The 27,974-nt window shown below is 39.2% G+C and overlaps 3 protein-coding genes across 5 annotated transcripts; 2 read left to right on the top strand and 1 right to left on the bottom strand.

The window, feature by feature from the left end:
* The first annotated feature begins 3,384 nt into the window (after positions 1–3,384).
* shisa2a (shisa family member 2a) lies at positions 3,385–5,744 on the top strand. The gene is made up of 2 exons (XM_019104708.2): positions 3,385–3,777; positions 4,986–5,744. The coding sequence occupies exons 1-2, from the start codon at positions 3,489–3,491 to the stop codon at positions 5,483–5,485; spliced, it is 789 nt and encodes a 262-aa protein (XP_018960253.1). The 5' UTR covers positions 3,385–3,488; the 3' UTR covers positions 5,486–5,744.
* A 2,486-nt stretch (positions 5,745–8,230) lies between these two features.
* Positions 8,231–12,243, bottom strand: zc4h2 (zinc finger, C4H2 domain containing). Its single transcript, XM_019104200.2, has 6 exons — positions 12,185–12,243; positions 12,034–12,111; positions 11,277–11,448; positions 10,389–10,561; positions 10,004–10,166; positions 8,231–9,314 (listed from the first exon to the last, which is right to left on the bottom strand). Exons 2-6 carry the CDS (start codon positions 12,084–12,086, stop codon positions 9,201–9,203), a joined length of 675 nt encoding a protein of 224 aa, XP_018959745.2. The 5' UTR covers positions 12,087–12,111; positions 12,185–12,243; the 3' UTR covers positions 8,231–9,200.
* Positions 11,335–27,910, top strand: LOC109090392 (probable ribonuclease ZC3H12B). Of its 3 annotated transcripts, none has more exons than XM_042723718.1 (6): positions 11,335–11,470; positions 20,222–21,081; positions 21,965–22,104; positions 22,847–23,081; positions 23,682–23,803; positions 24,890–27,910. In XM_042723718.1, exons 2-6 carry the CDS (start codon positions 20,405–20,407, stop codon positions 26,365–26,367), a joined length of 2,652 nt encoding a protein of 883 aa, XP_042579652.1. In that variant the 5' UTR covers positions 11,335–11,470; positions 20,222–20,404; the 3' UTR covers positions 26,368–27,910. The 3 variants fall into 3 exon arrangements, with proteins under 3 accessions (XP_042579652.1, XP_042579650.1, XP_042579651.1); XM_042723716.1 differs by lacking the exon at positions 11,335–11,470 and adding an exon at positions 13,506–13,903; XM_042723717.1 differs by lacking the exon at positions 11,335–11,470 and adding an exon at positions 13,506–13,903 and having other exon boundaries at positions 23,682–23,788.
* Positions 27,911–27,974: the final 64 nt, after the last annotated feature.

Here is a 27,974-nt window from a genome sequence, read left to right on the forward strand (position 1 = left end):
CGTGTTTTCAGTCTCCTACTTGATGTATGGGTTTTCAGCAGTTAATTCCTGAAGGATGCTGTTGTAATTATTTAAACACTGCAGTCCTTCTGTCAACAAAACATATCAATTTAAAATAAATAACGCCAATTATTTTAGTCACAGAATGTTAAAATAAATTCGGTTAAAATAAATAAATTATACATTTGATTGAAATAAATAGATAAATAAAATTATTAAAATAAAAAAATATATATATATATTTATTATAAAAAATCTAAAAGTACAGTAAGTGAGTAGAAAGAAACACAGTGATGTAAAAAAATAGAAATTAAATATTTTCCAAATAATATTTTACACACATTTTTAATATTTTTTATTATTATTATAATACATACAGTTTTAGGATGGTGTGCATCGCATAAGGATAATCATATTTGGGGGTCTGTGGCATCTAAAAGATTGAAAATCCCTGATCTAGACAAGCCTAAACATATCTGGAAACCTCATTAAGCCTTACCTACACCCAGACACATGCAGCACAGGGGGGTTGCTCCTGCAGGGTGGCCCAACCAGATTTGCCTAATTGCTGGGGAGGACCCCCATCGCTTGACCCATTGTCACCATAACAACCTTCCAACCTAAAGGCTCAGTTATCTGATAACAGCACACTAATGAAGAGCATTAACATAGGCTACAGCTCACTCGGCTTAAGCCAAATTCCCTCTCGAATACCTGCCAATGTCCTGTAAACACAAAAGCACAAAATACACATAGTGTAGAATCTGAAACAACAATAAAGCAATTGTTGACTGCAATTAAGAGCAAAGGTGAGTTTCATTCGAATCGAGGCAGAGTTTACTCAAGAAATACAGTTGTTACCGCATCTGAATATGCATACAAAAAAACATGAAAGGTTGTGAAATAAGAACTTATTTAAAATAAGTACCTAATTTGGATGCAGCCCAGGAGTTTGTTTTTGAAGCATAGCCCTTCAGATGCTGGAGAAGCTAATGTAATTTTAGGAATCTCAACTCAGAGAAGAGAATCAGATAAACAACACGCCCTTTGGGATGAGGATAAAATCTGCAGATGGATCTTTACACACAGATTTGAATGCTGTCTAACACTTAACTCTGTATCATTCCGTGTATCTCATTCCTGCACTCTCAATGTGAGCATGACCAGGTTTGGGCATGTCAACAGGGTTCAGAAAGGACAGGTATGTTTGTCTGATTCTGACTAGCAGGTACAAAAGTACCTGTACTAGTATTGTAATGGTATCATAAATGTTATGAAAAATATCATAAATACGTTTATAAACTATAAAAACAAGCATGCAAAATATTAGTTACTTAAAATCTTATGCTCATAAAGGTACATTTATTTGATCAAAAATGTAATTTGATTTCTTTGATGGCGAAGCTGAATTTTCAGCAGCCATTACTTGAATTCCTACAAAATATGAAGCTGTTTTCAGAAATGTTTCTTAAGCACCAAATTTTTCTTGAAGGAAGTATACGTATTTAATACAACCTGAAACTAGTTTCAATTTCCTGTTTATTCCACTCTCCTCTTTCAGTTCCTCTCACTTTCTCACATTTCTCTCTTGTTTCTTATTGTCACCCTTTTCAGTTTCTGTAATCCTACCACCAAATGGTGTCACATTATCAGTTATATTGTTTTTCAGAAATACATTTGCCATCTGGAGCTCACACAAATGTAGGCCCTACATGCGCACATGCACACACACATGCGTTACTCCTGGTCTCAGTCTCTGAGATGTATGCACTTAAAGTTAATGACTCAGTCATATTCAATAAGCCGAGCCTTTCACACCCTCAGGAGACAGGCTTTGTTGACCTGATGCTAATGTGTTAGTTCTCAAACAATGGCAATTTACTGTCTTTTGTGTGAGGACTAATCTCAGTTAATAGCTTGACACAATCAGGTCTGCCCAGCTGCAACAGAGATGTACGTGAATGACGATGTGTGTTGTTTTTTGGGATACAGTCAAAGATGTAGAATCTGTTTCAATGAACGCAGTAGGGCATATGATGGATGTTACATGGAATAACCTGCATGTATTTGAATAACCTGTGATTAGTGAACAAATGAATTATGTTATTTTCCATTTTAATCACAGCACTAAAAATATTAAATATGTTCCTCTATAGTGGAAATATAGTCTTTTTGGATGTCTAGAGTTTGTTGTTTGCACATGAGTAGTTCAACACAAGCAGATAAAAACATTGAAATAAATGGAAATAATAAAATGCAATGAACACAAGAGAAGCAAAATGAATAAATATGACCCAGACTACATTAAATTAAAGTTCACTTACAGTAAGAATAAACACATTTTGTTTTATGGCTGTCGAAACCATAAAATCATCAAATTCGAGAAAGATTTATTTATTTATTTATTTACTTTATTATTATTTTCTGTTCTGCCTATGCCATGTTAACAATAATGCTTAATGTCACAGTTAAAAAAGAATACACTTCGATGTTTGATTTTCATGCAGTTTTATATATACTTTCATACAGTAAGCAATTCTGGTACTGTTTCTTCACTTCTTGGTGTCTCTGAATCAGGATTCTGATGCAAGACTATAGAACCACAGCAGAATGAGTTAAATGAGTGTGTGTGTTTAGATGTGCATTGATAGTGAATTGACCTCCCTGTCTCAGATAAAGTAAACAGAGACAGACAAGCACAGTCTGTAACCTTTAACCCCACATACACTCACATACAAAAGGCTCCATCCGTCTCCAGACGTGAATAGGCATGCTATTTGTATATCTGAGTTATGTATCTGATAGCATTATGAATATTTAGGTTTGTCTAAAGCTGTTTTATTATTATTATTTAAAAAATGTAGACTGATGGCATTCAGTTATTTTGTTGTAAAGTCCTCAGTTAGGCAGATGATACATGGGGCAACTTTTTGAGCAATGATGCCATCAGTGGGCAACCAGGTGAGGCACAGGGCCCATGACTGATCTAAAGTATCCAGATAGATATTTCAATTCTCAGAGGGAAAGTGCCAAAGAAACACTGCTCAAAAAAAGTTGCCCAGCAAAATTGCTCTAAATGGTGCCCCATGTACCATCAACCTTACTCTCACTTTAAAAAAAAATGACAAAAGATTTGGTCTTGTTAAAGTTTTGATTTGTGACTCAGGGAGCTGATATCATTTAGAGTGAGTTCATCACCGCTTGTCATATCTTGTATACAGTAATTAGCAGCGCAAACATACAAATAAACAACCCTGCCAATCACTTAATCTCGCCTAACTTTAAATGCAGATGAGCGATAACGATAACGAGGGGCTGATGGGAGGTGTGTGTGTGTGTGTTTGGAGGGGGATGGGGGTCCAGCATATACATAAATGACGCCTGCAGACAGTGACACCGGATCAGATGCGACTGGCTTGCTGGATCTTCGAAGCAACTTCACATTTAAACCGCGTTCTCCCGCGCAAAGGATTTAAACAGACGCAATCATGACTTCATCTGCATCATGTGCGCTCTTTCTATTTGTATCAGTCTTTCTCCCGGTGTCTTTTGCGTTATCGGGGGAATATTGTCACGGTTGGACGGACTCCTTTAACTCTTGGCACCGGGGATTCCACTGTCCGGAGCGCTTTGACGGCGAGGACGCGCGCTACTGCTGCGGTACGTGCGCGCTCAGGTACTGTTGTACGTACGCGGAGGCCCGCCTCGATCAGAGCTCCTGCGACACCGGCTCCGAACCTGAGAACACGGGTGACATGAGAAAAATGACAGAAAGTGGTGAGTCTTCATAAAAACCTGTATAATTTTTTTTGCTTTTTTTGTATATATATTTGTTTTGTACACTGGATTTACTTTGAAACAGTCCTCACTCAGAAATTGCTTCACTCAAAAAATGGAACACAAAACCAGTCATAAGAGTCAATTTGTTGAAACTGAGATTTATACATCTTCTGAAAGTTGAATAAATAAGCTTTCCGTTAATGTATGGTTTGTTAGGATAGGACAATATTTGACTCAGATAGAATTATTCGAAAATATGGAATCTGAGGGTGCAAAAAAATCGAAATATTGAGAAAATAGGCTTTAAAGTTGTCCAAAAGTTCTTAGCAATGCATACTAAAAATCAAAAATTAAGTTTTGATATATTTAAGGTAGGAAGTTTACAAAATATTTTCATGGAACGTGATCTAATATCATAATGAATTTTGGCATAAACAAATCGATGCTTTTGACCCATTTTTGCCCAAAGATACAAATATACCTGCTACTTTGGCTATGACTGGTTTTGGGGTCCAGGGTCACACAAGTTTCAAAGAAGCGGCAAGTAAAACATTGAATGAAATGGGAAATTTTAAATGAGAAAGACTGAAATAGCATTTCCTTGTAAAACATAGTCGAATATTTGTTTTATTCACAACTTTTTTTTAAAATCATTTTTACAGTGTAGTGCATGAGTTATATAAGGAAATTTATGTTAAATCTGAATAATTGTATGGAACAAATTCATTGGCCACTACTGGCTAATTTTATGCATTTGTGTTCTTCTTATTCGCCCTTTACAGCTAATTATTTGAATGACATGTTATCAATAGAAACTTAAAAAAAATATATTTTCCCTGGACTTCATTTTTGAGCGATTTTTACCTTATTTTTTTTTTCCTGAGCATATTCAAGATTCAAAAAACTTTATTATTTACAACCAAACCACAATTAATCCGCAACAACACCTCTAAAATAAACAATAACAATAATAACAAACCGACAAGATCCTGATAAAACTGCTTGCCATTATTTCTGTGGGTAGCCAATAATTTTTAAATATTAAAATACTTAGGCCTAGATAATTTTGAATTATGACATTTTAAATGAATTCATTGTGTGTGTGGGCATTTTTGTAACTTTCAGAGGAATTTTTCATCAACCCCTGATATGCATATTTGTATAACCCTCATGTTTAATTCTGTCTCTACTCTCTTCCTCCCCAGTTCCAACCTATTTGCCCTTTGTGATTGTGGTGAGCGCCTTCCTGTCGTTCGTTCTGGTTGGCACGGTGGTATCTATCTGCTGCTGCCAGTGTGTGAAACCCAAAGCGAGCGATCGGCCAGCGGGGCCATCCGCTGCTCAGACCAGCCTGTTGGAGTCTGGAGGTCCCTCTGTGGACAGCTCTACCCCATCTCGCACCTCCACTTCAGGCTCATCCATGACAAACGCTCGCCCTCCACCATCCGAGCTCAGCGTGAACCTCTATGGCCCGATGGGAAACGCATTCCCACCCTCTCAGTCCCAGCAGTATGTTCCTCCACTCCCACAGGGGGCGCCACAGTTCTACCAGCCCTACATGAATTACGCTCTCCCCCCAGAACGCAGCATGCTGATGGCCCCTGCCTTCCTGGATGCCCGTCCTGCGTTTGGGAAGGTGCACGGGCAGTCTTTTCCTCAGGCCCCCATGCGCACAGAGCCCATTTATCCCCCTGTCACTATCTGATAATACTTATAAAACTATGAATGGACTATAAAACTGTGTGGGACTACACAAGCAGTAGGAATGTCTCAGGGATACTTTCTTTTTGCTGCCTTGGGTAGCACAATGACGACTGATATAATGTTGGTCATGGTTGAACCTTTTTATGATGTATTAATACTTCTCATAGGAGTGTGTTTGCATGAACACTTGATTGTTGCTCAGCAATCACTGATTGTATTGTTATTTATAACAGATTAGAGAATAAATTTATTTTCATAGGCAATTTGTTTGACTACCCTGATTCTTATACAAAAAATATGAATATTTCATTCATATTTAAGACAAGTTTGTGAAACTACACTACATTTTTCAAAATAAAGCTCCCAAAAGGGGGTTTTCACAACAATGCCGTAGAATTTTGGGTTCACAGATGAACATTTCAGTGAATAGCTCTTTAAAGACCCACTTTTTCTTACTGCGAAGAATAGTTTAACAATCTAAAAAACCTTTTTCGACTGCAACGAATGTGCATTGGATGTGAATGAAACCATCAATGTCAATAAAGAACCTTTATTTTTAAGAATGTAAGACTCATGAAAAACTCAAGCAGCACGTGTTTAATTAGCTGGAACTAGTTTAATTTACTGAAATTAAGTGGCTATATTTTTCTTAAACTGAAGTTCTAGAGATCTTCTAGCCATCTGAACAATAAGTGTCTCTTTGTCCTGCAAAGAGCTTTAGGATTTCCTTTACAGTACTTTGTGATTGTAAAGCTCTCCAGCCGTTACAGCTGCTTGTGTGTGGCTGAGCGGGTTTTGTGTGTTTGTGTGTGGAAACGGCAGGAGGGCAGAGGACAAAAGCTGCAGATCTCCTCACGGCTCTGAGAGTGGGATTAGTGCAGGTAAAGAGGGGTGTGTGAGTGAGATTAGGCTCTGGATGGCCCAGCTGGAGTTTAAGCAGAAGCGTATGAGTTCATTAACGAGCTGCAGACGAGCCTACTGAGTTTCAGCCCAAATCCTGTTATGATGTAAAACGTGTAATGTGAAGCTAAAGACAGAAATTAATAAATACAGCCATGCAGCAGAATAAATCTGCTCAGGTACAACTGCAAATAAAACAATCTGCTTTTCTTCACTCACACACAAAGTTTTTTTTTTTTTTTTTTACGTGAAATGCTAAAAAGAGAAAAGTAAAACACACAAAGCTCCTGAGATATCTCCTGTTTTAGTTTCGCATTCACTCTGATTGAAATAAAAAATCTTAATGTAAATATAATATGTGACCCTGGACCACAAAATCAGTCTTAAGTAGCTTGGGTATATTTGTAGGAATAGCCAAAATACATTGTATGGGTCAAAATGATGTATTTTTCTTTTATGCCAAAAATCATTAGTAGCCCTATATTAGGTAAAGATCATGTTTCATGAAGATATTTAGTAAATTTCCCACGTAATTTTTGATTACTAATATGTATTGCTAGAAACTTTGTTTGGACAGCTTTAAAAGGCAATTTTCTCAATATTTTTATTTTTTTGCAACCTCAGATTTCAGATTTTCAAATAGTTGTATCTCTGCCAAATATTGTCCTATCCTAACAAGCTTATTTATTCAGCTTTCAGATGATGTATAAATCTCAGTTTTGAAAAATTGACCCTTATGACTGGTTTTGTGGTCCAGGGTCACATATGTTATATACTGTAAAACTCATTTAAATTAATGAAACTGACTGGCTCAATTCATTTAAGTTTAGAAACCAGTAGTTATGAGTAATCCGAATTTATCTGAGTTCACTATACAACGAATATTTCTTATATGCACAATTCAAATATTTTGTGTATTGATTAGGTCCCTCATATTCTGATGTATTAACTTAACCCTCATATAGGTTAGGGCACATGGTAATATGTCAAGTCAGCTAGCTATAACCATAGGGCTATAACGTACATAGGCCTATGTTAATGTTCCAGGAAAAAAAAAAAAAAAAACAACAATGGCGGCATCAACAAATGTAAATAGTCAATTTTACCACAATGGTAACCTCCCAAAAAGTCAGACATAAAAGAAGCAATTTTAAATCCTATCATAAAAGAACATTAAACACTATCAGATCTCCCCATATACACACATGCCAAAACACATAAAATAACATTTGATTTCAACATCTACTCTACTTACATAGACTGCAGCAAAGCAAGCTGGGAATGTGAAATCAGCTCTAACCTATTCTATTTGAGCTCTACTAATAGAATCTAATACTAATAGAATTTAATAAATATCAGTCTGTTTTTTTTAAGAGCCAAGATTCTGATTCTGTATGATTTTCAATAAAAAGTTATTTTATATATTTTTGCATATTTATTACAATTTAAGTCAGCCAGCGAGCCCCTTAAGTTTCCTTAGGCCTTGCTCAATGGTTGAGAACCAATGTTATGATATAAAGTAGAAAGTGCTTTTGTGTGTGTGTGTTTTAAATTTCAACTTAAGTGTTGTAGAAAAGATGCCACAAATGCTGTCAATGGAGCACAATTTGTATTGTCACTTTCCTGGAGTGTAAATATCGCCCCCTCAGGATCAAGAGTGCAGTGCAAAAATAATGCAGAACCTCTTGCTGGAAAAGAGATTAGCCAAAAAAAAAAAAGAGATTGATTATTGCATTGTTAGGGGTCATGGGTGAAAGGTCAAATTCCAGATACATATCAAGCCAATCCCAGACAGAGTGACAGAGAGCAAGCGAATCAATCAGATGACATAACCAACCGAAAGGAATTGTATTATTCTACAATTTAATTTTGACAAAAGTTACACAAGTTTACACCTTATTAGTTCACAGGTTTTAATTATTAAAAAACTGACTCTCAGAAAAGATGAGACATAAACACAATGATTCAATACTGAAGATTCTCACAAGCTCTTAATGCCCCTTGGGTCAAATTCCAAAACACAAATAACAGCTCATTCGCACAAATTGAATGTTTGAAGGTTTAGAATTCTCATTCAACTTGTGTTCCATAATTACTCTACTACTAAAGGGCTGTTCACACATGCTTTTGCATTTAGTCTGCATTATTTGTTGGTCTCTGTTTCTAGAGTATTTGTTTCAAGTTAAAAACTCGTTCTTATCCATTTCAGTGCTCTCCATCTACATCTTGTGTGTACGGCCCTCGAGACATTCTAGAACACTGACGTTACATAATACAAGAGGAACATTGTTATCATGATGGAAAAACATTAAAAAACAAAATCATAACATTATTAATGTTTTAAAATGATTAAAGATCAGTTTAAGCATTAACTGAATACCATACAAACAGTTCTATTGATTAAAGCCACTTTAGAGAATTTAGTTTGAACTAATGCACTAGAATTAAACCCCACACAGAATAGTACACTTCAATATTTCTAAACCAGCATCCATATCCACTATGGACTAAATGCAGACACAGTACAAACACAATATCGATATAAAAATGAAATGAAAAACTGAGACCTCATGTCCACTGAAGCAGGAAGACAGGTTAACTACAGGATCACTATAAGAGGTCAGGTTATCAGATTGCAGATGGTCCATTCCTTCAGGACTGTGTATAGATGAGCAGTGAGCGTGTGGCATCATGGCGACTGTCGGTGTGTGTATGTGTGGAAATGTGCATGCATGCATTTATGTAAGTAAATTGTTTTCTGTTGGGGTTATGTGGGTTAGTCAGGCTTTCTCTGAGGTTGTTAGTAGCTGTGCATGTTACTCGTCGGGTTTTCTCTTGGGTTTTTTAGGGTTGCGTGAGCGACTTTTGGCTTTGCAGAGAGGACAGATCGGTGCGTTCCGATGGATTTGCTGGTGGCAGGACAGACAAGCCTGGAAACGGACAACAAATTAAATCAATATACCACCTTTTTTTACTTTATACATACTGTTTCAGAGATCTGATCACAAAATGCATTAAACCCTGTGTGTGCAAATCTATATTTACAACCAGACAATCATGTGTATGTCTGTATACATATCTAGGTATGTCCTATACATACTGTATACACTTAGCAATGAGCAGGTACAAAAGTTTGAGGTCACATTACGCTTTGACAATTTTCAACTTTTGAATGGTAATGTACATGTAAACCAGTTTTAATTATAAACAAAATAGCATGGTACCAGTTCATTCCACAGCTCACTGAATATAGTTTAAAAAGTGACTCAAATGTTAATTCATTTCCGGTGGATTAAAATGAAGGAATCTTTAGACTGAACTGGATTTTTTTTCTGACAGTCTTTTACACAAATTAAAAAAAAAAAACCCAGTTCCACCAGGTCATTCATTCGTGAATCAGATGACAGTGGAACAACAAAGACAATGCGACAGAAAGATGTCATTTTGTGGGACTTGGACCATCTACCTCACAACCTTCAGAATGCAAGCTCACAACTAAAATATTTTTCTCTTGCCAGCAATGTGTAGACACTGTCAAATAAGCTAAATATATTTCTCCACATTATTGCGGATGCGTGTGTACACAGATACAGCTGCAGTGATGTAAAAGTCTATTCACCTTCATAGGTGGCGGCTGCTGGCGGAACGTCGCTGTCTGTCTGGCATCCTGTTTTCGTGCAGCTTGAAGCTGCTGGGCTGCAGCCGCCGCTGCCGCTAAGGATTCTGGGATAGGAGGCTCCTGGGGTTCTGTCTGCCACTCAGCCTTTTGCTTTTCAAAGTAGCTGAAAGGAGATGAAGAGCACACAAACAAACAGTAAGCAATTTAGCCTTCCCATACACAATTACACACTCTCTGTCTCGCAAATTCTCTGACTCAGCTTTAAGAATTACTCTCTTGCAAACACACACTCCTACACTGCAGTGACTCATTTTGAGGAGTTCCCCCAGTCAAACACACACACACACACACACACACACACACACTCAGGAACAGTGTTACTAACTCCAATGAGAGCTTCTCCTCTTCTTGGCTGAGGTCGGGGAGTCTCTGTAACCCGAGGGTCATCCTCAGGGCATCCACGTGTTCTTTCAGTGGCTTGTATTCATCGTGGAGACGTCTGGTCGACTCCAGCAGCTTGTTCAAGTCACTTTCAGACTGTTTGATAGTGTTTTCCATCTGGGAGAAAAAAATACAGCCATAAATCACAATGGTGTGAACCTAATGGTTAGACATCTGACCTAACACAGATGTTACTGAACCAGATCCTTGACATCACAGAAAAAAAAGTGCTAGTAGAGCTAATAAAACCTATATACTACCATTAAACCATTTTCCATTTCTGAAAGAAGCTATTTGAGCATATAGTAATACTATATTACTGAAAATATGGTAAAAACAGTAGTATTGTGAAATATTATTATAATTTAAAATAACTGTTTTCTATTTTAATATATTTTAAACTGCAATGTATTCATGTGATGGCAAAGATGAATGAATTTTACTCTAGCATCAGCGTCACATAACCTTTCAGAAATCATTCAAATATTCTGATTTGCTGCTTAAGAAACATTTCTTATTATTGTCAATGTTAAAACAGTTGAGCTGCTTAGTATTTTTCTAGAAACTACGATGCATTTTATTTCAGGATTCTTTGACGAATTTGCCTTTTTTAGAACGTTTGATCATTTTAATGCATCCTTGCTGAATAAAATTAAGTTATTTTTAAAAATTCTTACCGAACCGAAAATTTTAAATGGTAGTTTATTACCTTTGAATATGTGCATTAAGTCATAGTCTGTGTAAATGTGAAGAAAACATGTTTACTTTATTGACCGCACAATAAATATGATAAATAGTGCAATGCAATGTGTTATGTTTGTTGCTGAATTACCACATTAATATCAGCATGTATGAGACGCAGCTCCTCTACATGAGCCATTTTCTCCTGCAGCAGAAGATCCATTTCCTGTTTGTACTCTCTCAGGTGCTTCTCCTCTGACTCCAGAGCTTCAAACTCACTCCTCAGTCGAGATTTGATCTTCTCCATCTGAATTGTCTTATTCCTGCAAAACCACACACAACACAGTAAGCATCCAGCCAATGCATGACAGCATATGACAATGCAATGCAAAGACTTCTGATCTGGTGCATGTGGTTTTAAACGAGTATGACATCTATTATGTTCCGATCACAAAACGCATTAGACCCCGTGTGTGCAAAGCTATATTTAAACGACCTGACAATCTGAGGTTTGTATAAACGATTAAGAACCGTTCTGCAGGAAATGAACCGTTTGCTCTGCAGTTTTGTGTCTAACCACAACAGGATGCTTTTTACACCCATGCTCGTCAAAAATAACGGTTAATGCAGAATTAGTGTGATACGTTTTTCAGATTTAGTGCAAAGCTGTTTGTTTTTATAGTTTAGGCGGTTTGCCTTAGCATCATGACCGATACAAAAAAAGAGCATGTCAAAATAAAAATGTCTTACATACTTTTTTCAGTTAGACTATACATGCAATTCATGCATTACTTATAAATGAAATGATTAAGGGGGAAATAGGTTTTTGCAATATAGGTTGAACTGGCCAGATGTTGCTGAAGATAGGCTAGCGTGTCTGCTTTGGGATCAATCTCAGCTTTTCTTACCTTATTTCTTTGATGTTTTCTAGCTTGCACATTATCTCTTGTTCGTCCGCCATGGTGGACTATGAAACGGTGAGACTTCTGTGGGAATAAGAAAGGAGGTAAAGGTTGTAGCGGATATACCTCTCATAAGAAAGACAATAGAAATGCTAACCAGCTGTGGAAAATAGCAACACGGCGCTGACTACATTTCCCACAATCCTCGGTGACGCTTAAAGGGACAGTGTTCAATTAAAAATACACACGCGTTTATGATATTTCTTATTGGAAATATTTGGGAAACTATTGAAAAATGTAGTAATCTAAAATACCACCTACATTTTAGTGGCAACTGGTAGAGGCAAAGGTACATGGCAAAGTAACGTGCTACATTTAAGCATCTTCGTATTTTTAAAAGTATGAAATAGAAACAGTCAGCAATGTGGTTTATTACGGCTTTATTAGAAAACAAAGAAAAAAATCCAGCAAAACAGGAAACAACTACATTGCAAGTTGCTATCTGAATTTATTCGCATGATAGCAGCAGTCTTGTGTCAAGTTTTTAAATATACATATATGGAAATCCATATTCATGTACTGTGGTATTTACACGATACTCCATAGCACTTAACAGAACATAATATGTCCAAAACAGTGGTTATTTATTCATACATAAGTGCTTACGCTGATCAGAAATGTCTCAAGCTGCACTTCAAGACCTGATTGAACCATGAATAAGGTCGCATAGGGTGCATTTGGAGCTTTGGTTTCGATTGCTTGTAGTTAAACGCTCACTTCCCCTCTGTAATGTAGCCACCGACCTCATTACTATTGACCTTATTGTCCACTAAACTGATTTCGAGAAAACAAATGATTCAGTTCGCGACCAAACCGTTCGAACGATTCAGACTGAAACGCGAAGCGCTTTTGAGAGATTCATCAAAAAGAATCGACTCAAAAGAATGATTCACTCGCGAATCAGGCATCGCCGCTTCTGATTCAAAACAGACAGACAACAGAAAATACAAGGCACGAGGCTTTGAAAACTGTTACTGTCAGGGAAATACATCGCTAAACAGACCTTTGTTACTGAAAAGCGACGTGACCCTCAACGCTACCATGAATTATAGTTGAACTAACAGTTTAACCAGTCGAGACATTGTTCAAAGGTTGATACTTCGTTGCAAAGGATGCCAGGATAATAGCAACAACTGCTGAATACTGTATCAAGCTTCTGAACAGTAAAGTTGGGAGTGTGGCGGTCATATCGCACAGCGCATGCAGCGCTCGCGCGCGCGTCCGGTGTATTTTTAACCCTCGGTTGCTGCATTACCGGAGTCCCGTCCACCCACGTGCTTCAAAACGCTGAGACGGAGGCAGCAAAAACGCGCTTTCCGCGGCTCCGAGCGCAGCGACAGGGGGCGTCCGACGCGTTGCCGAAGTGCAGGCGGTGGGTGCAGTCGGGGCCGCTGTAGGGAGGGAGGGAGGGAAGTGAGGAAAGGGAGGGCGAGAGGAGAAGGAGGGATGGAGATGGATGATAGATGCTTATGTAGCGCGTTCGCCGTTATGCTCGGCCGCAGACAAACTTGCATCCTCCCGTGACTTTCTCTCCCCTGCTGCTTCACCCATGAAGCAGGACGCAGGGCGAATGCGTGCCAGTGTTCCGGAGCGCGTCGTGATCGCTTGTTTATCCGTCTGATAAATGGTTTTGGAGCTCGCCGCGCCCGCCAGTGCAGGCCCTGCGCTCCAGCGCTGCATCCCGCACATCCAGCGGGTTTTCCGGGTCAGAGTGAGCTGCAGCACCGCAGAGTCCAGCTGCGAGAGCCCCAACGCCGGCTCCAGTATCATCGTAAACATCGAGGACGGCAGGGAAGAAGATTGCACTAAAGCTCAAGTGAGTATGTGCGTGAGAGAGCGCGTGTGTCGCAGGAGAGCTGCGCGAGCACGACCGACATTCGCCATTCAAGTTCTTCATTTCATTACATTTTCGGGTCTGTTTTTACTTTCACGGGCCAAATGAGGAACTTTGGTTATTGCCTCTGTGATTCTGTAAAATACAGCCCATGTAAAGGTTTCAGGCGAGACGAAATGCTCTTTAAATCACGGGCAGAACTGATGCTCACGACTCACGTTTCACAGAGATTTACCGAAAGCAGTTTGACATACGCTCGTTGACTTGTTGAAGATACAAGGACCTTTCTTAGACACAGTAGTTTTTTTTATTGTAAGATAATCAAATGTATTTCTTTAACTTTAAACCTGACCCTCGCCTAAACCTGTTGACTTTATAAGAGCTGAAGCAAAACATGATTTATGAGCCGTTCATATAGCGCAAGGCGCTGCAAATGCCAACAAGCAAGTTTTTGACATTTGTCATTATAGGGTATTTTCAAACACCCTCACAAGCCTAGCCAGATTTGTACACACACATGCATCCTTGAAAATAGCACATTTCCCTATTTTTAGGCAGGTTATCTTCGATATTAAACTTTTTTTCTACTCTTTATGCAGTGTGTGTGTGTTCACATTGTTGTGTGTGTGTTTGTGTGTGTTTTGAATTTGTGCTCTGCATTTAACCCATCCGAAGTGCACACACACAGAGCAGTGAACACACACACACACTGTGAACACACACCCGGAGCAGTGGGCAGCCATTTTATGCTGCGGCGCCCGGGGAGCAGTTGGGGGTTCGATCCTTGCTCAAGGGGCACCTAAGTCGTGGTATTTTGAAGGTGGAGAGAGAACTGTACATGCACTCCCCCCACCCACAATTCCTGCCGGCCCGAGACTCGAACTCACAAACCCTTCGATTGGGAGTCCGACTCTCTAACCATTAGGCCACGACCCTGAATGATCTTTTTTTTTTTTTTTTTTTTTTAAGTGAAAGAAAGCATTATGTATTGCACTTGCATGAATACATGAAATGTCCTTGCTTGGGCCAAACAAAGTCAAGGCAGTTGAAGGGTCCTCACACACACACACTTGTTTGGCATCCTGCATGTATGACAGTGTTATCGCACCAGCCTGTTGCTGCGACTGCATTTTTCTGTGTTTGAGTTTGCCATGCACCCAAAGCACTGAAAGCATTTTCAAGTGTGCAGCTTCAGGTAAGAAGTGGCCTTCTGTCTGTGCATCTTTATGTGAGTGCATGCTTTCACCTCCTGCTGACTATTTTGGCATAACTGCACTATAAGATGCTGCCACCCACCGTGTCTTTAGTCCGAGCGCCTGAGCTCAGAGCTGCACTGTGGGCCTTAAATGGGCTTCATCTAGCCATGAGCTCCAGCAAAGAGACTCCACTTGTTGCTATGAGACAAACCAGCATAAAGCTGTGTGTGTGCTCTAGTGCATGGTGGCCTTGCTGATTGTAAGCCTGTGTTGTGGAGGAGGTGAGGAGAAGAGAAGGAAAAAAGATAAGCAAAACAAGGCAGAAAAGAAAGGGGAAGAAAAGAAGAAGGCGGGAGACTTTTAAGAGGAGGATGCATTCTGTTGTTGGGCTTGTTTGTGGTGCGTCTGCTGAATACACTTGTGCTGTTTGAGTCACGGAGTATTGTGTGATTTTTAGGACGTGAGATATGAGCTCTGTGTTTACAAAAGCCTGAAATTCGGTGGTCCGCTTGTCTCACTGAAAGGTGACATGCTGCTTGTTTGTGCATAAGATGGCCATTCTGGCTCATCGTGCTGCAGTTTCTCAGAGTGAAGTATTTGGCATGACAGAGTATGGAGCTCTCCTGTATTTGTTCACCCAGATCTTTTATGTTTAATATGATGTTTTGCCTTTGCAAAAAGCCATTTGTGTCCAATCTCTGCTCTCTGGCTCTTTCTAACAGATGAGTGGGCTCACACCTTTTCACCCAAGGAGGAATATTTCAATGTTCTCCTACTTTCTTTCTTGCGTTTTCATGTGCTCCATGCACACAGACCTCTCCCACCCACTCAGCAGCAGTTTCCTAATCAGTTCCAAAGCTGGCCGGGTAATTTACAGACAAAGCGTAAATTTACGTCAAACACGTCCTAATGAGCAGGGGCGTGTGAACGAGCAGCTGACCTTTTTTTATTTAAAACTTGGCATGAGTCTTGACTGGTTTACGTCATTATTTCAGATTGTTTTTGGATCGGCTCTTCAGTTACCTTGTCCTCAGTTGTTACTGATTTTGGCCACTCATATCTAATTATTCAGGTTTTCTGTGGGCTGTTTCACTGAACTCAGAACAGTTTCTCAGTCTGCTGTGGTGGACTGCTGGCACTGACAGCGTGATGCAGCTGATTTGCATAATTTGATGCATACAAAACATGTTAAAGATGCTCATATAATAAAGTGTATTTGAATCATTATTATTATTATTATTATTATTATTATTACATTATAATATATGGTTTATATTTAAATATGTTAGTAATATAGTTTAACATTTTTTTATTATTTAAATTAAATTTATTATTAAGTTATTAATGTTATTAGTATTATCATTGTCATAAATGTTAAAATAATTAATATAATAAAACCTTATATAATAATTATTGTTGTTAATAGTAATTATTAGTATGGTATTATAAATAGTAATTATATTTACATTTAAATGTATTGGTAATGGGTGAATGAAATTTATTTTTAACATCTTTATGATAATAATATTATTATGATTAATGATGATAATAGTAATAATAATAATATATTACAGTTGCTAATATCATTATATATCATCATAAAGATGTTAAATATCATTATTTCAGTATAATATATATTTTAAGCATCTTAATGAAAATGATAATCATATTATTATTATTATTATTATTATAATTAATAATGATAATAATATACTTATATTGAATTAATTTAGTAATATATTTAATTTGATCATATATATAATAACAACAACAACAATATTGTCATTATTAATAGTGGGTGTATATATATATACATATTTAAAATTATTAGTAATATATTTTATTTTTATCATATAAATGCTTTTTAACATCTCTAATGATAATCATTACTATTAATAATAGTAATAATAATAATAACAATATTTTATCATAAAGAGGTTTAAAAGCAATAATATGATATATATATATATATATATATATATATATAATATTATTATAACAATAATTTATTTATAATACAAAAATATTTAATGTTGTATATTATTATTATTGTTGTTAAATATTACAAATATCATTTTGGTATCACAGAAAATCTCAGGATGTTTGCCTCATACATTCCACTTTTGAATCTCAATGATATTAACAGAAAACCTCTGTCTACTATGGAAAGGGAAATAGTGTTCCTGTAGTGTCCTGCTGTAATATGTACCTCTCTTTTCAAGCTGTACTGATTATTAAAGCCGTCATCTCTTAGGTTTACTGCAGGCTGTTTGACTGATCTCAGAACAGCTCCTCAGTCCGCTGTGGTGGAGCAGCCATCGCTGATGTGTGACGCAGCTGATCTGAGACCTGCTGCTGAAGCTGTGATCCCCAGCTCGGGCCCGTGGTTTGTGAGTGCAGATGATGCGGTTCAGTGCCCAGGGGAACATGCTGCTGGAGTCACCATCACGACTCAGAACAGCAGCTGTCACGCTGGGGAGGAAATTCTTCAATACGCCACATCTGCAGAGAGAGAGAGAGAGAGGGGGAAGATTGTATTCACCGTCAGTTTAAAGTGATATTATTCTTCTCAAATGCAAACAAACACACACACACACTCACTCTCTCTCTCCGGTTCCACGCGTAGGTGTTTATTAGTGAAGCATGCATGTGTGCTGTTTATGCGTGCGTTTCGGCATTGCACATGAAGTGCTGTATAGTTTCGAGTAGTGTCGATGTAATATGTGTGCCGTGTGTTTGCGTGTGTGTGTTCCAGGCTTTCCCAGAGAACACTGCGTTGTGTTAGTCGTGACTGCTAAAAAGCAGTTAACTGATGACAGGGCTGCGTTGCTAGGCAACCGGTGTCATGAGCAGAGGAGCCTCTCGTAGCTGGATGCTGCTATCGGTTTTCTCTACACACACATGCACTTGCACACACTCCCAACCTACACATACACACATCCCTCTCACCCCACACAAAAACAAACAGAGATGCACACACATGCACACATATTCTCACTCATGCACACATGCATTAGACATTGCATATCAACCTTGATAGAACTACCAATGTTTAATTCCAATTTAAGCTTGAGTTGAAGAAGTTTTTGGGGGAACAGCAGGGAATTACGGCAGGTGTGCAGGAATCAGCTGAAGGGAAAAGGAACAAACTCAGGTTTGGATTTAAGAAAACGTGAGCTTCTCAGAGGTTGTTTGCTTTGAAAGAAGTTCTTTACCACAGTGTCGTTTCCCCTCAAGGAAGTTCAACCGTAGCCCCACCCAAAAGTAGCTTCTCGTTTTGTCATATTGAAATTGTTTACAATACTGAAATGTTCTTTCATGAGAATTCAAGAATGCAATGATAAGTTTTCCCAGCGGCACACTGGTGTAGCCTGACCAAGCCAGTGTGTCTGTCTTCCCTCATACATATATATATATAGTGAGAGGGAGGGAGAAAGACGTAGTTTATATATATATATATTTATAAAAATATATATGTGTGTGTGTGTATTTATGGGTATATATATTTATATGTATATGTATAATAGATCAAGTATCTGCCATGACGCACAACACATAATTTGGGACAGTTTGTGACATATGGGCACATGCGTCATGCCGATTGTCTTCTAAGAATATGCTCACCTCTGTAAACCGACTGACTTAAATAAAGATAGAACAATGGGTTAGATGTATACAAACAGGAGGAGCTCAGAGCAAACTTGCTTGTGTTAGATGAAATAAGAAAAAACATTAAAAAGAGTTATGAAAAGCTTATTTTATTCTTTGGAGACCCAGCAATTTATTATATTAGTTACATAAGAAACATAAAAAAAAAATTTAAATTATTTATTAATAACATTATTATTATTATTACTATTCAAAGGTTTGGGGTCAGTATAAAAAACTGTTATGATATATATATATATATATATATATATATATATATATATATATATATATATATATATATATATATATAATATTATTATTATTATTATTATTTTTTTTTTTTTTCAAAGCTGAATCCTCAGCAGCCATTTTATTTATTATTATTTTTTATTTCAGTTTAATGCATCCTTGCTGAATTAAAAGTAACAATTTATTAAAAAAAAAATAAAGTAAATAAAATGAAATACGGTCTATTTTACTGGTAGTGTATTTGTTAAATATTAATATTATCACAGTGGCCAAAAACACTTGATATAATTAAAAATCTCATAATGTCCACATTAAGATCGAACAGTGGAATATATTATTGTAAACAAAAGTTTTGTTTGCTATGTAGGAAGGTATATTGTGTTCCTGTAATATCCAGTCTATCTCTAATGCTGTAGTTTGGAACTTACTGTGTCTTTTCAAGCGGTAGTGATTGTTAAAAGTGATTCAAGGCAAGCTGTTGTGATTGTTTGGTGAGTTGAGTGGTCACAACAAGTGCAGCACTACAGTAGTGTACAGGAAAATCAGGAGCATTTTCAGACTTGTCGTGTAATTTTGCTCCCTTTGTTGCTGCTACCAATTAGATACCAAGTTAATGGTTCAGACTGTTCTGTTCAGCCAATTACATGTGAGAAGAGCACGGTGCTCCAGCATCCTTTGAGTCATAATTACTGTACAGTGTGTTTTAACACTTAATTAATTACTTAATTTTTTTCTTTTTTGACAATGAGAGAAATGAAATAGGCAAATAAATAATCAAGATTATGATTACGACTGTTGAAATTAACTAATTATAAAAACTGTAGATTACAGCAGTAGTGGCCAAACTTGTCTGTTCTCGTTTGCAGCATTTGAGCATTATAGCCAATCATGGACATGTCCATTAAACACATAAAAAAAAGAAAGATTTCAAACAGACAATTTTGACCACTACTAATTAAACTACTAACTACCACTACTAACTAATTAAAAAATGTATAAATTTTAAAAATTGAAAAACGGCAGCATTTATGCAATGCTTTGATTTACTTATGTATAAAAAAGTAATTTAGAAAAAGTTCTTAGCTTGGTTTGGATGTGTAGCTGCATATAAAATGGAATGGAGTCTCACCCCACAAAAATATATTTGAATGTAAATTATAAAAAAATTATTATGAATGTAAATGATCTTTTGTCTTTCCCTCAGGAGTACATTATATCACTGATCAGTCCAGTGCATAAGCACCGTGAGCGTTTGACCCTTTGGCTGCAGCGGCGACTGCATGCCCTACGTGCAGCTATTGAGTACGAGAGCTGTGCCGTGGTGCAGGTGAGGGACCATGCACTGGAGCTTCAGGGAGGTCATGCGCAGGTAACAGCTGCATGCGCTATGCTGCAGCGCCTGAAGATGGAGCACCGTGGCTGCCGCGAACCCCAGGCCTTGCCCGCTGCTGCCGGCCATGACTCTCCAGAAGAAGAGGAGGAGGAGGATGATGAAGAAGCCGGGGAAGATGGGAGCAGTTCTGAGAGTGACGGAGAGGGGCGGTCACGGAGCAGGAGTTCTGGAGGTGTTGTCAGCACGTCGGGGTCAGGAGAAGGAGTGACCGGAAAGAGGCAGGACCCACTCATAGCAACCAAACCTCACCGGCAGCTGTGCCGCTCATCCTGTTTGGACCGTCCCAGCTTCAGCCAGAGCAGCATCTTACAGGAGTTGCGCGCAGATGACACCCAGAGAGCCCAAATGCCCTTGCGTCAAACCAGCGATCGAGATTACCAGACCAAAATGGACTTTGCTCTGAAGCTGGGCTACTCCGGAGAGCAGGTGGAGTCTGTGCTGGGTAAACTGGGGTCTAGCGCACTAATCAATGATGTATTGGCCGAGCTGGTACGGTTAGGGAATAAAGGAGATCAAGAGAGCCAGACAGCAGCGGGCACTGGCGGTTTAACACCACGGGCGGTGGGAGCCAAAGAAGCCGTCAGCCAGGAAGCATCGCTGGAGGAAGACACATCAGACACGTATGACAACCTCCGACCAATTGTGATCGATGGATCCAATGTTGCCATGAGGTAAACGCTAATGAGAACCAAACTCTTTCCACATATATTGTTTAAAAACATACAACATATGCATGTTTTGAGCCTAGCAGTCAAAGTTAACCTGAGTCGCTGTTTGCAAACCGTTTTACACTATAATCCAATATATTTCACACTAAAATTTTAAGGCTGAACTTCATGTTCTATCATGGGATGTTTGGACTGTGAAAAGACACTGGAGGGAGTTGTTTTAGAGGCAGAGAAATGTATTATATATTACAAATAATATGAGAAACATTATCTGCTGAAAAGTGCACAAGAATGTTCTTTTAAAAAAGTAAAAGGGTCAATTTAAGGGATGTTCTGGCTAAATAATTCCAATTCTGAACATTCTAAATGATTACAAAATAAAACACTAGAAGCTAAAATCAATCATTTTAAATGCTAAAAGTGAATTCAGGCATCACATCATTATAATGTCCAAGTGTGAAAACTGGATTTTCATTTTCATATTTGGTAAAGATCACATTTAACAGTGTTGTTAAATTATTAGCTGTTTTATTATTAGCACAATTATATAACAAACAATGAACAATGATACCAAAATCATATTTGCTGATATACTGTGCATCCCTTGTCAGTTTTGATTTCATGCTGACTTAAAGGCTCTGGACTGATAACATGTTGATGAGAGAATTAGTCAGAACCTGGGGAACTGTGAACTAGAGAGTCATCAGATTCTCACTGTTTTTGTTTACTTCTGGAATTTACGCTGTTGCAGGAAGTCATTTGGTGAAATGATCTTTATGTTCCTGTTTTGAAATGCCTTTAGTATTGAGAAATGTCCAATCAGTGAGAGAACTGTGTGTGTGTGTGCATGTGTGTAATTTGATGTTGGTAATATTTTTTTTTGTAGCCATGGAAACAAAGAGGTGTTCTCATGCCTGGGCATTCAACTGGCTGTTGATTGGTTCCTGGAGAAGGGCCACAAAGACATCACAGTTTTCGTTCCAGCATGGAGGAAAGAACAGTCAAGACCTGATGCGCCAATCAAAGGTACCACAAAAATGAAAAAACCTGCAGAAAATGATGTTTCTATGATGAGTTAACACTTCCATGAAGTGCCAGTGTGTGTGTGTGTGTATCCAGTTAGTCTAACACTCTGAGACCACCAGTTAAAATGTTTCTATGTCTAATTTATTTTCTAATTTAATGTATATATTTTTTAAAAGTGTGAATATTTTAAAAGTGAAAAGTTTAATTAAAAATGAATTTATTAGTATTGTTTATCCTTCTTTTGCTTTAATAAAATCGTCTCTCAAGCTGCATGAATTCCACAAGTTTGTGTAAATCCTGGTGAATCATGTTCTCAAGTGTGATTTGAGAATGATCCAAACAGCATCTTGTGCTTCAGTCGAGACAAATACATTTATATATTTTTTCTGTTTTTACAAAGTTCACATGATCTGTGTCACAGGTTTACATCTTTGCTTATTGACATAGATATGTTCTTAATCGTCATAATGTTTCTTTCTTTAAAAAATGTTTAAAATCCCAAAATGCTCTGTTTATTTTCCGGCTTCAAATAGGTTACATTTTGACTAATACTGTATGTTGTAAAATACAGTGGATATTTTTCCATGAAGAGCTTTTTATTTGCCTGTATGAACTTTTCTGAGGAGCTGCCATGTGTCCAGTGAGATCTGTCCATCTGTGCTGTGATGTTTATACAAGTTTGCGTATGTCTGTGCATGAGGTCACAGGAAGTGATGATGTGTGATGTCACCTTCATCCTCAGATCAGGAGATCCTACGGAAATTAGAGAAGGAAAAGATCCTCGTCTTCACGCCGTCTCGCAGAGTCCAAGGCCGACGAGTGGTTTGCTACGACGACCGTTTTATCGTCAAGCTGGCCTGCGATTCAGACGGGATCATCGTGTCCAACGACAACTACCGAGACTTGCAGAATGAGAAACCAGAGTGGAAGAAATTTATTGAGGAACGACTCCTCATGTACAGCTTCGTCAACGACAAGTATGCTCGTACACAGTTACCCTGGTGACGGGGTTTTCTCTCTCACTCATTTGTGTCTTCTGCTTTCCACCCTCGCACCCGTATGGCGTTCCTCTTTCTCTCAGTTTTTTTTTCTTTCCTTTTTATTGCTTGGTCACTTGTTTCAAGTCTCTCTTGTTCTTTGTAAATAAGCTTTAATTAAAATCCTTTAAATTGTTCAGTGACGAGGTCCCACGGTTAGGCCTGTTGTGATTACATAATTACCTGTTCCCAGTTACATATGATCTAAGCCATACATTGCTATCCAAATAAAGTAATTTTAAGTGAGTATAGAAATGCCATAAATAGGCATTTTTGTCTCATTTTCTGATGCAGTAGTGCAGTAGAAATGCTCTTGTCATGCACATACTGTACACCATCTGTGGTGGTTCACTTCGCACTCACGCAAAACTATTAATGTTGCTTTAACATACATTACGAATGCAGAGTGCTCTGGTTTCACTTTATTTTAATATTTGCATCATGGCTGCAAGTAATAAAGAATTTAGAACAGTAGTGTTTTACCATACTTCTTCCTATCATAGAGTTGTGCTTATTTGTGTCTGTTGGACTGATTTGTAGGTTCATGCCTCCTGATGATCCTTTAGGCAGACATGGACCCAGTCTGGAAAATTTTCTCCGCAAACGACCAGTGGTTCCAGAGCACAAGAAGCAACCATGTCCTTATGGTCAGTACAGCAAAAGTAGGAAATTAATTTATGTCTTTATTCCAGAACATCACAGCATATTAAAAATATATTTACTGCATTAACACTGTAATGTAAAATAAGATAAATGCCAAGTTCTGTCATGAAACTCTAGATGGTGCAGGCTGATGGTTCGTTAATGCAAACTGATGATATTCACAGTGTTAAACTACTTGGCACAAGCTGACTGGTTTATGTTGCATATGCAGCCAATGAGCTTGCTGCTTTACATTTTAATGGCTGATCAGCATTCACTAGAGCATTTTGCAGCATGCTTTAAAAGTTACTCTGAATCCCTTCCCCAGCTCCACCTGTGTAGATCTGCTACAGGTTATTATATATGCTATATGTGCAGCAGCTAGTGTTGTCAAAAGCACCGGCCGCGATACTAGTCAGTACTGAAATTTTAAAAATGTCCATTTCCCATTAACATTTGAGCACTGTTGAGCAGATTCTTAAACATCACTGATTGGCCATTTGTGTTCACGTGCTCAACAGATATGACTGTGATTGGCTACAATGATCATCGCTTCATACTCTTCACTGAGCGCTCACAACGAGAAGCACACAGGAGCAATTGCGTCTATCAGCGGATCCCTAATATATCTGCATATAGACGGATCTGCTTATAGATGTGGCTTTCAAATGCTCCCGTGTGTTTTTGTGTGAGCACTTGTTGAATATCTGTTGAGCACGTTAATACAATGGCCAATCAGCAGTAAGACGTTTTTAAAATTTCACTTTTGACAACACTAGCAGCAGCAGTATGTCTTAAATACTCAAAGCACCATATCGGTGTATGTATATTAGTAGTAATTTCCTGTACTTGTTTTTCTTTGCAGCAGCAATAATCAATTCCTCCAAAACCAAAAACATAAACATAGTAATATCCATTACCGTGCTAAAATATTCAGAGAGTTGTCATGACAGAAATATATTTGTTAACGTTTTTCATGCATTGTCAAACTATTGATTGTCCAGTTCCAACAATTTTCAGTATACTGCTATTTTTGAATCAGTGCTGCCAGTTTTAGAAACACAGATGTAACATTTTTTCTCAAACCACTATTGGTTTTATCACAGGTAAGAAGTGCACGTACGGCCATAAATGCAAGTACTACCACCCAGAAAGAGCCAACCAACCTCAGCGGGCTGTTGCAGACGAGCTCAGAGCCTTTGCCAAACTCTCCGCTGTAAAGACAATGAGTGAGGGGGCACTTGCCAAATGTGGGACCTCTGGTTCTGCTAACAAGGGAGACGGTAGCTCTGAGGCAAAGCGAGTGGCACCCAAGCGCCAGTCTGACCCTAGTATCCGGTCGGTTGCATGCGAGCAAGAAGAGAGACTCTGTCCAGCACGGAAGGCTGAGGCCAATTCGGTACCGTCGTTAGTTTCGGCCCTTAGCGTTCCAACTATGCCGCTGACGAAAAGTCACGCGGCAGGCGCTCTTAACACACGCTCTGCGAGCAGCCCTGTTCCAGGGTCTCTGCACTTTACCCACAGCTCGCTCGAGCATGCGGGCAGTGTCCAATATCCTCCCATCCTTGTAACCAATAGTCAGGGCGCCTCCGTGGCTTATGGTGAGCCGTTCCCCAAGTACGACTCTGTGGTAAGCGATCACGGCTACTATTCAATGCTCAGTGACTTCTCCACCATCAGCCTCCAAGACAGTTTCTGCAGTCTTGAACAGCCAGAGCCTGTAGGGGTGGGTGGAGGATATCCTGGCAGAGCCAGCATGTGCCCAGAACCCGGCCGAAGTCATTCGTCAGACTCCTATTCATCCTACAGTGGAGAGATGTACCTCAACTCATTGGAGGGAAGCCTGGATGAAAGCATGAAAGGGCCACCGTCGCAGACCCAGACTCAACCTTCGGCGCAAACACGCCTTCAAGCCTTTGCTCACGGTTTCCACCATGAGGCCTTGACACGTGTGCAGAGCTACGGAATGGATGAACCCAAACTGGGACCTCGAAAACAGTCCTCCGCCCACCTTGCACCACACTCCCAACACCCGGTTGTCGGCAACCGATCCAGCTGCCCAGGAGACTACCCTCCTGTGTCCCAGAACATGTTGCCTTCCACCAGCCCTTCCCAGCAGGGTCGGTCCTTAGGCATGACTCGAATGGACAGCATCTCTGACTCACGGCTCTACGAGAGCAATCCGTTGCGCCAGCGGAGACCTCCTCTTTGTCGAGAGCAGCATGCCAGCTGGGACCCTTTGCCGTGTGGTAATGAGCCCTACAGTTACGGAAGCTATGGATTAACAGGAGGCCTCATGCCTTGCTGTGAAAGGGTGATGGTCCGCAGCATGCCCGAGAAGATGGAGCAGATCTGGAGGTCCCCGTGGGATAGCGTGCCGCCTCCACCGCTCAGTGCTCGTGGGCCAGCGGAGGAACCCCAAGAGCGGCACCCTATTCCAGAACACCACTATCAAACATACCGAAACCTCTGTAACATCTTCCCGGCGTATGTGGTCCATTTGGTCATGGAGGAGAACCCTCACATGACTGATCCCCAGCAGCTGGCTGCCGTCATCGTCACTAAACTGCGAACTTGCCACTAAGCACACCACGAAAGGCTGCTAACAACAACTAGTGAATGAGAAATCGGGCACCTTGAGAATTCCGTATTTTTGTTTCGCTCTGAAGAAACAACCAGCCCTTGTGTGCAATTATGATTGGATCCATTAGGAGGTTAGCTAGCATGATAGCATTGATGCTGCATTGGTTATGTCATCTGTTAAGCCATATGGGAGCCTGGATCTTGTACCTGAGAAGTTTAGCGTAGAAACCTGAGATCCCTCGTCAAAAAGTCCACCGTTCAGCTCTTGAGATGGGCCAAAAGGTGGTTCATAAAGCCGACTCAAAAGTGTATCCACGTTGAGAGAGCAACTGTCTGCCAGTTTGATGGCATATCTTGAGAATGTCTTCTTTTGTTGGTGATGATAACATTTATCCTTTGAAAAAGAGTTACATGAGAGAAATCTCTTTGGTAAAACTGATCAGAAATGATCCTGCACAATATGAATAATATTGTGTATGTATATGTGTATTCACTTGCATTTGCGTGTAAATATGACGTGACACCGTGGTGGTGTGTTTTTTTTGGTGTGCGTGATGACTTGTGTGATTTCAGAAAGAGGAATGAACGCTTGCGTACCTCAAAGCATGACCTTTGAACTTTTATGGCCTTACATTGGAGTGACCTCACCACACGTTAATGTGAATAGTGCTTAATAGCTGTGGAGGTCACTGTTTTGCAGTTGTTTTATAAAAGCGAGCACTTGGACAGAAAGGTTAAGATTCTTTCATGCTGCGGTTCAGACTTTTTAACTGGCTGGGCTGTAACTGCAATCCTGCCCTGCGACGTCTGTTCGCACGCACACACGGATGCGTATTTACGAAGCCATTTTCAAAGATTGAGCCAAAAAGATAATCGGTGTATGTTTTTCTGATCTGAAAGCACTAGGTATGTCTAGTTGGAGAAGTTATTCTTATGTATTCCTTAAATGTTGTTGTTGTATTGTAGATTTCAAGAGAGATGTTTGAGTAAGCATGGGCTTCAGTAAATCTCTCCCAGACAGCATGTTAGCACTATGCTTGACAGAGAGCGCCGCTCACATTTGGCTCGTTAGTCAATAACTACGTTCAAGTATTCACAAACTGGGGAGGAGAATGCGTCTCTTCGGCAAAATGCTCCTGTGCAGCATCTGTTTTCTGATTGATGCCGAGAGACCGCCCCGTTTCATCTGCTCCGCCCTGTAAATGAACATATCTTCAGGAGAGCGTGAATGTTATTGGTCCAGAGATGCTCTGGGTGTTTTCAAAAAGACTTAAATTGCTCCTTCATTTTTTTTTTTTCATGAGCACATGTGTGGACCCATGGGGCCCCATTACTGCTCGTGGGAAGGAGTGACACACTGCCTACCTGTCTCTTCCTGTGCGACACACACATGGAACACCAGGCTGTTGTTGGGTTGTTTCTGACATTTGGCTGACAGTTCGCTTGCTGCCTCTCTACCGCCCCCGACCCTGCTTCGACTTGGACACAAAACCCAACCTCTCAGCTCTCTAATACGAACACAGATGGTTCTCCTTCCCCTTAGGGTTCTTCCAGGAGGCTATTAATGATTTCTTTCTTTTTACAATCGTGTTAGAGGTTTTTTCATTT

This window comes from Cyprinus carpio, chromosome B5 (assembly GCF_018340385.1).
Source record: "Cyprinus carpio isolate SPL01 chromosome B5, ASM1834038v1, whole genome shotgun sequence".
In the NCBI taxonomy this organism is placed as follows: domain Eukaryota; kingdom Metazoa; phylum Chordata; class Actinopteri; order Cypriniformes; family Cyprinidae; genus Cyprinus; species Cyprinus carpio.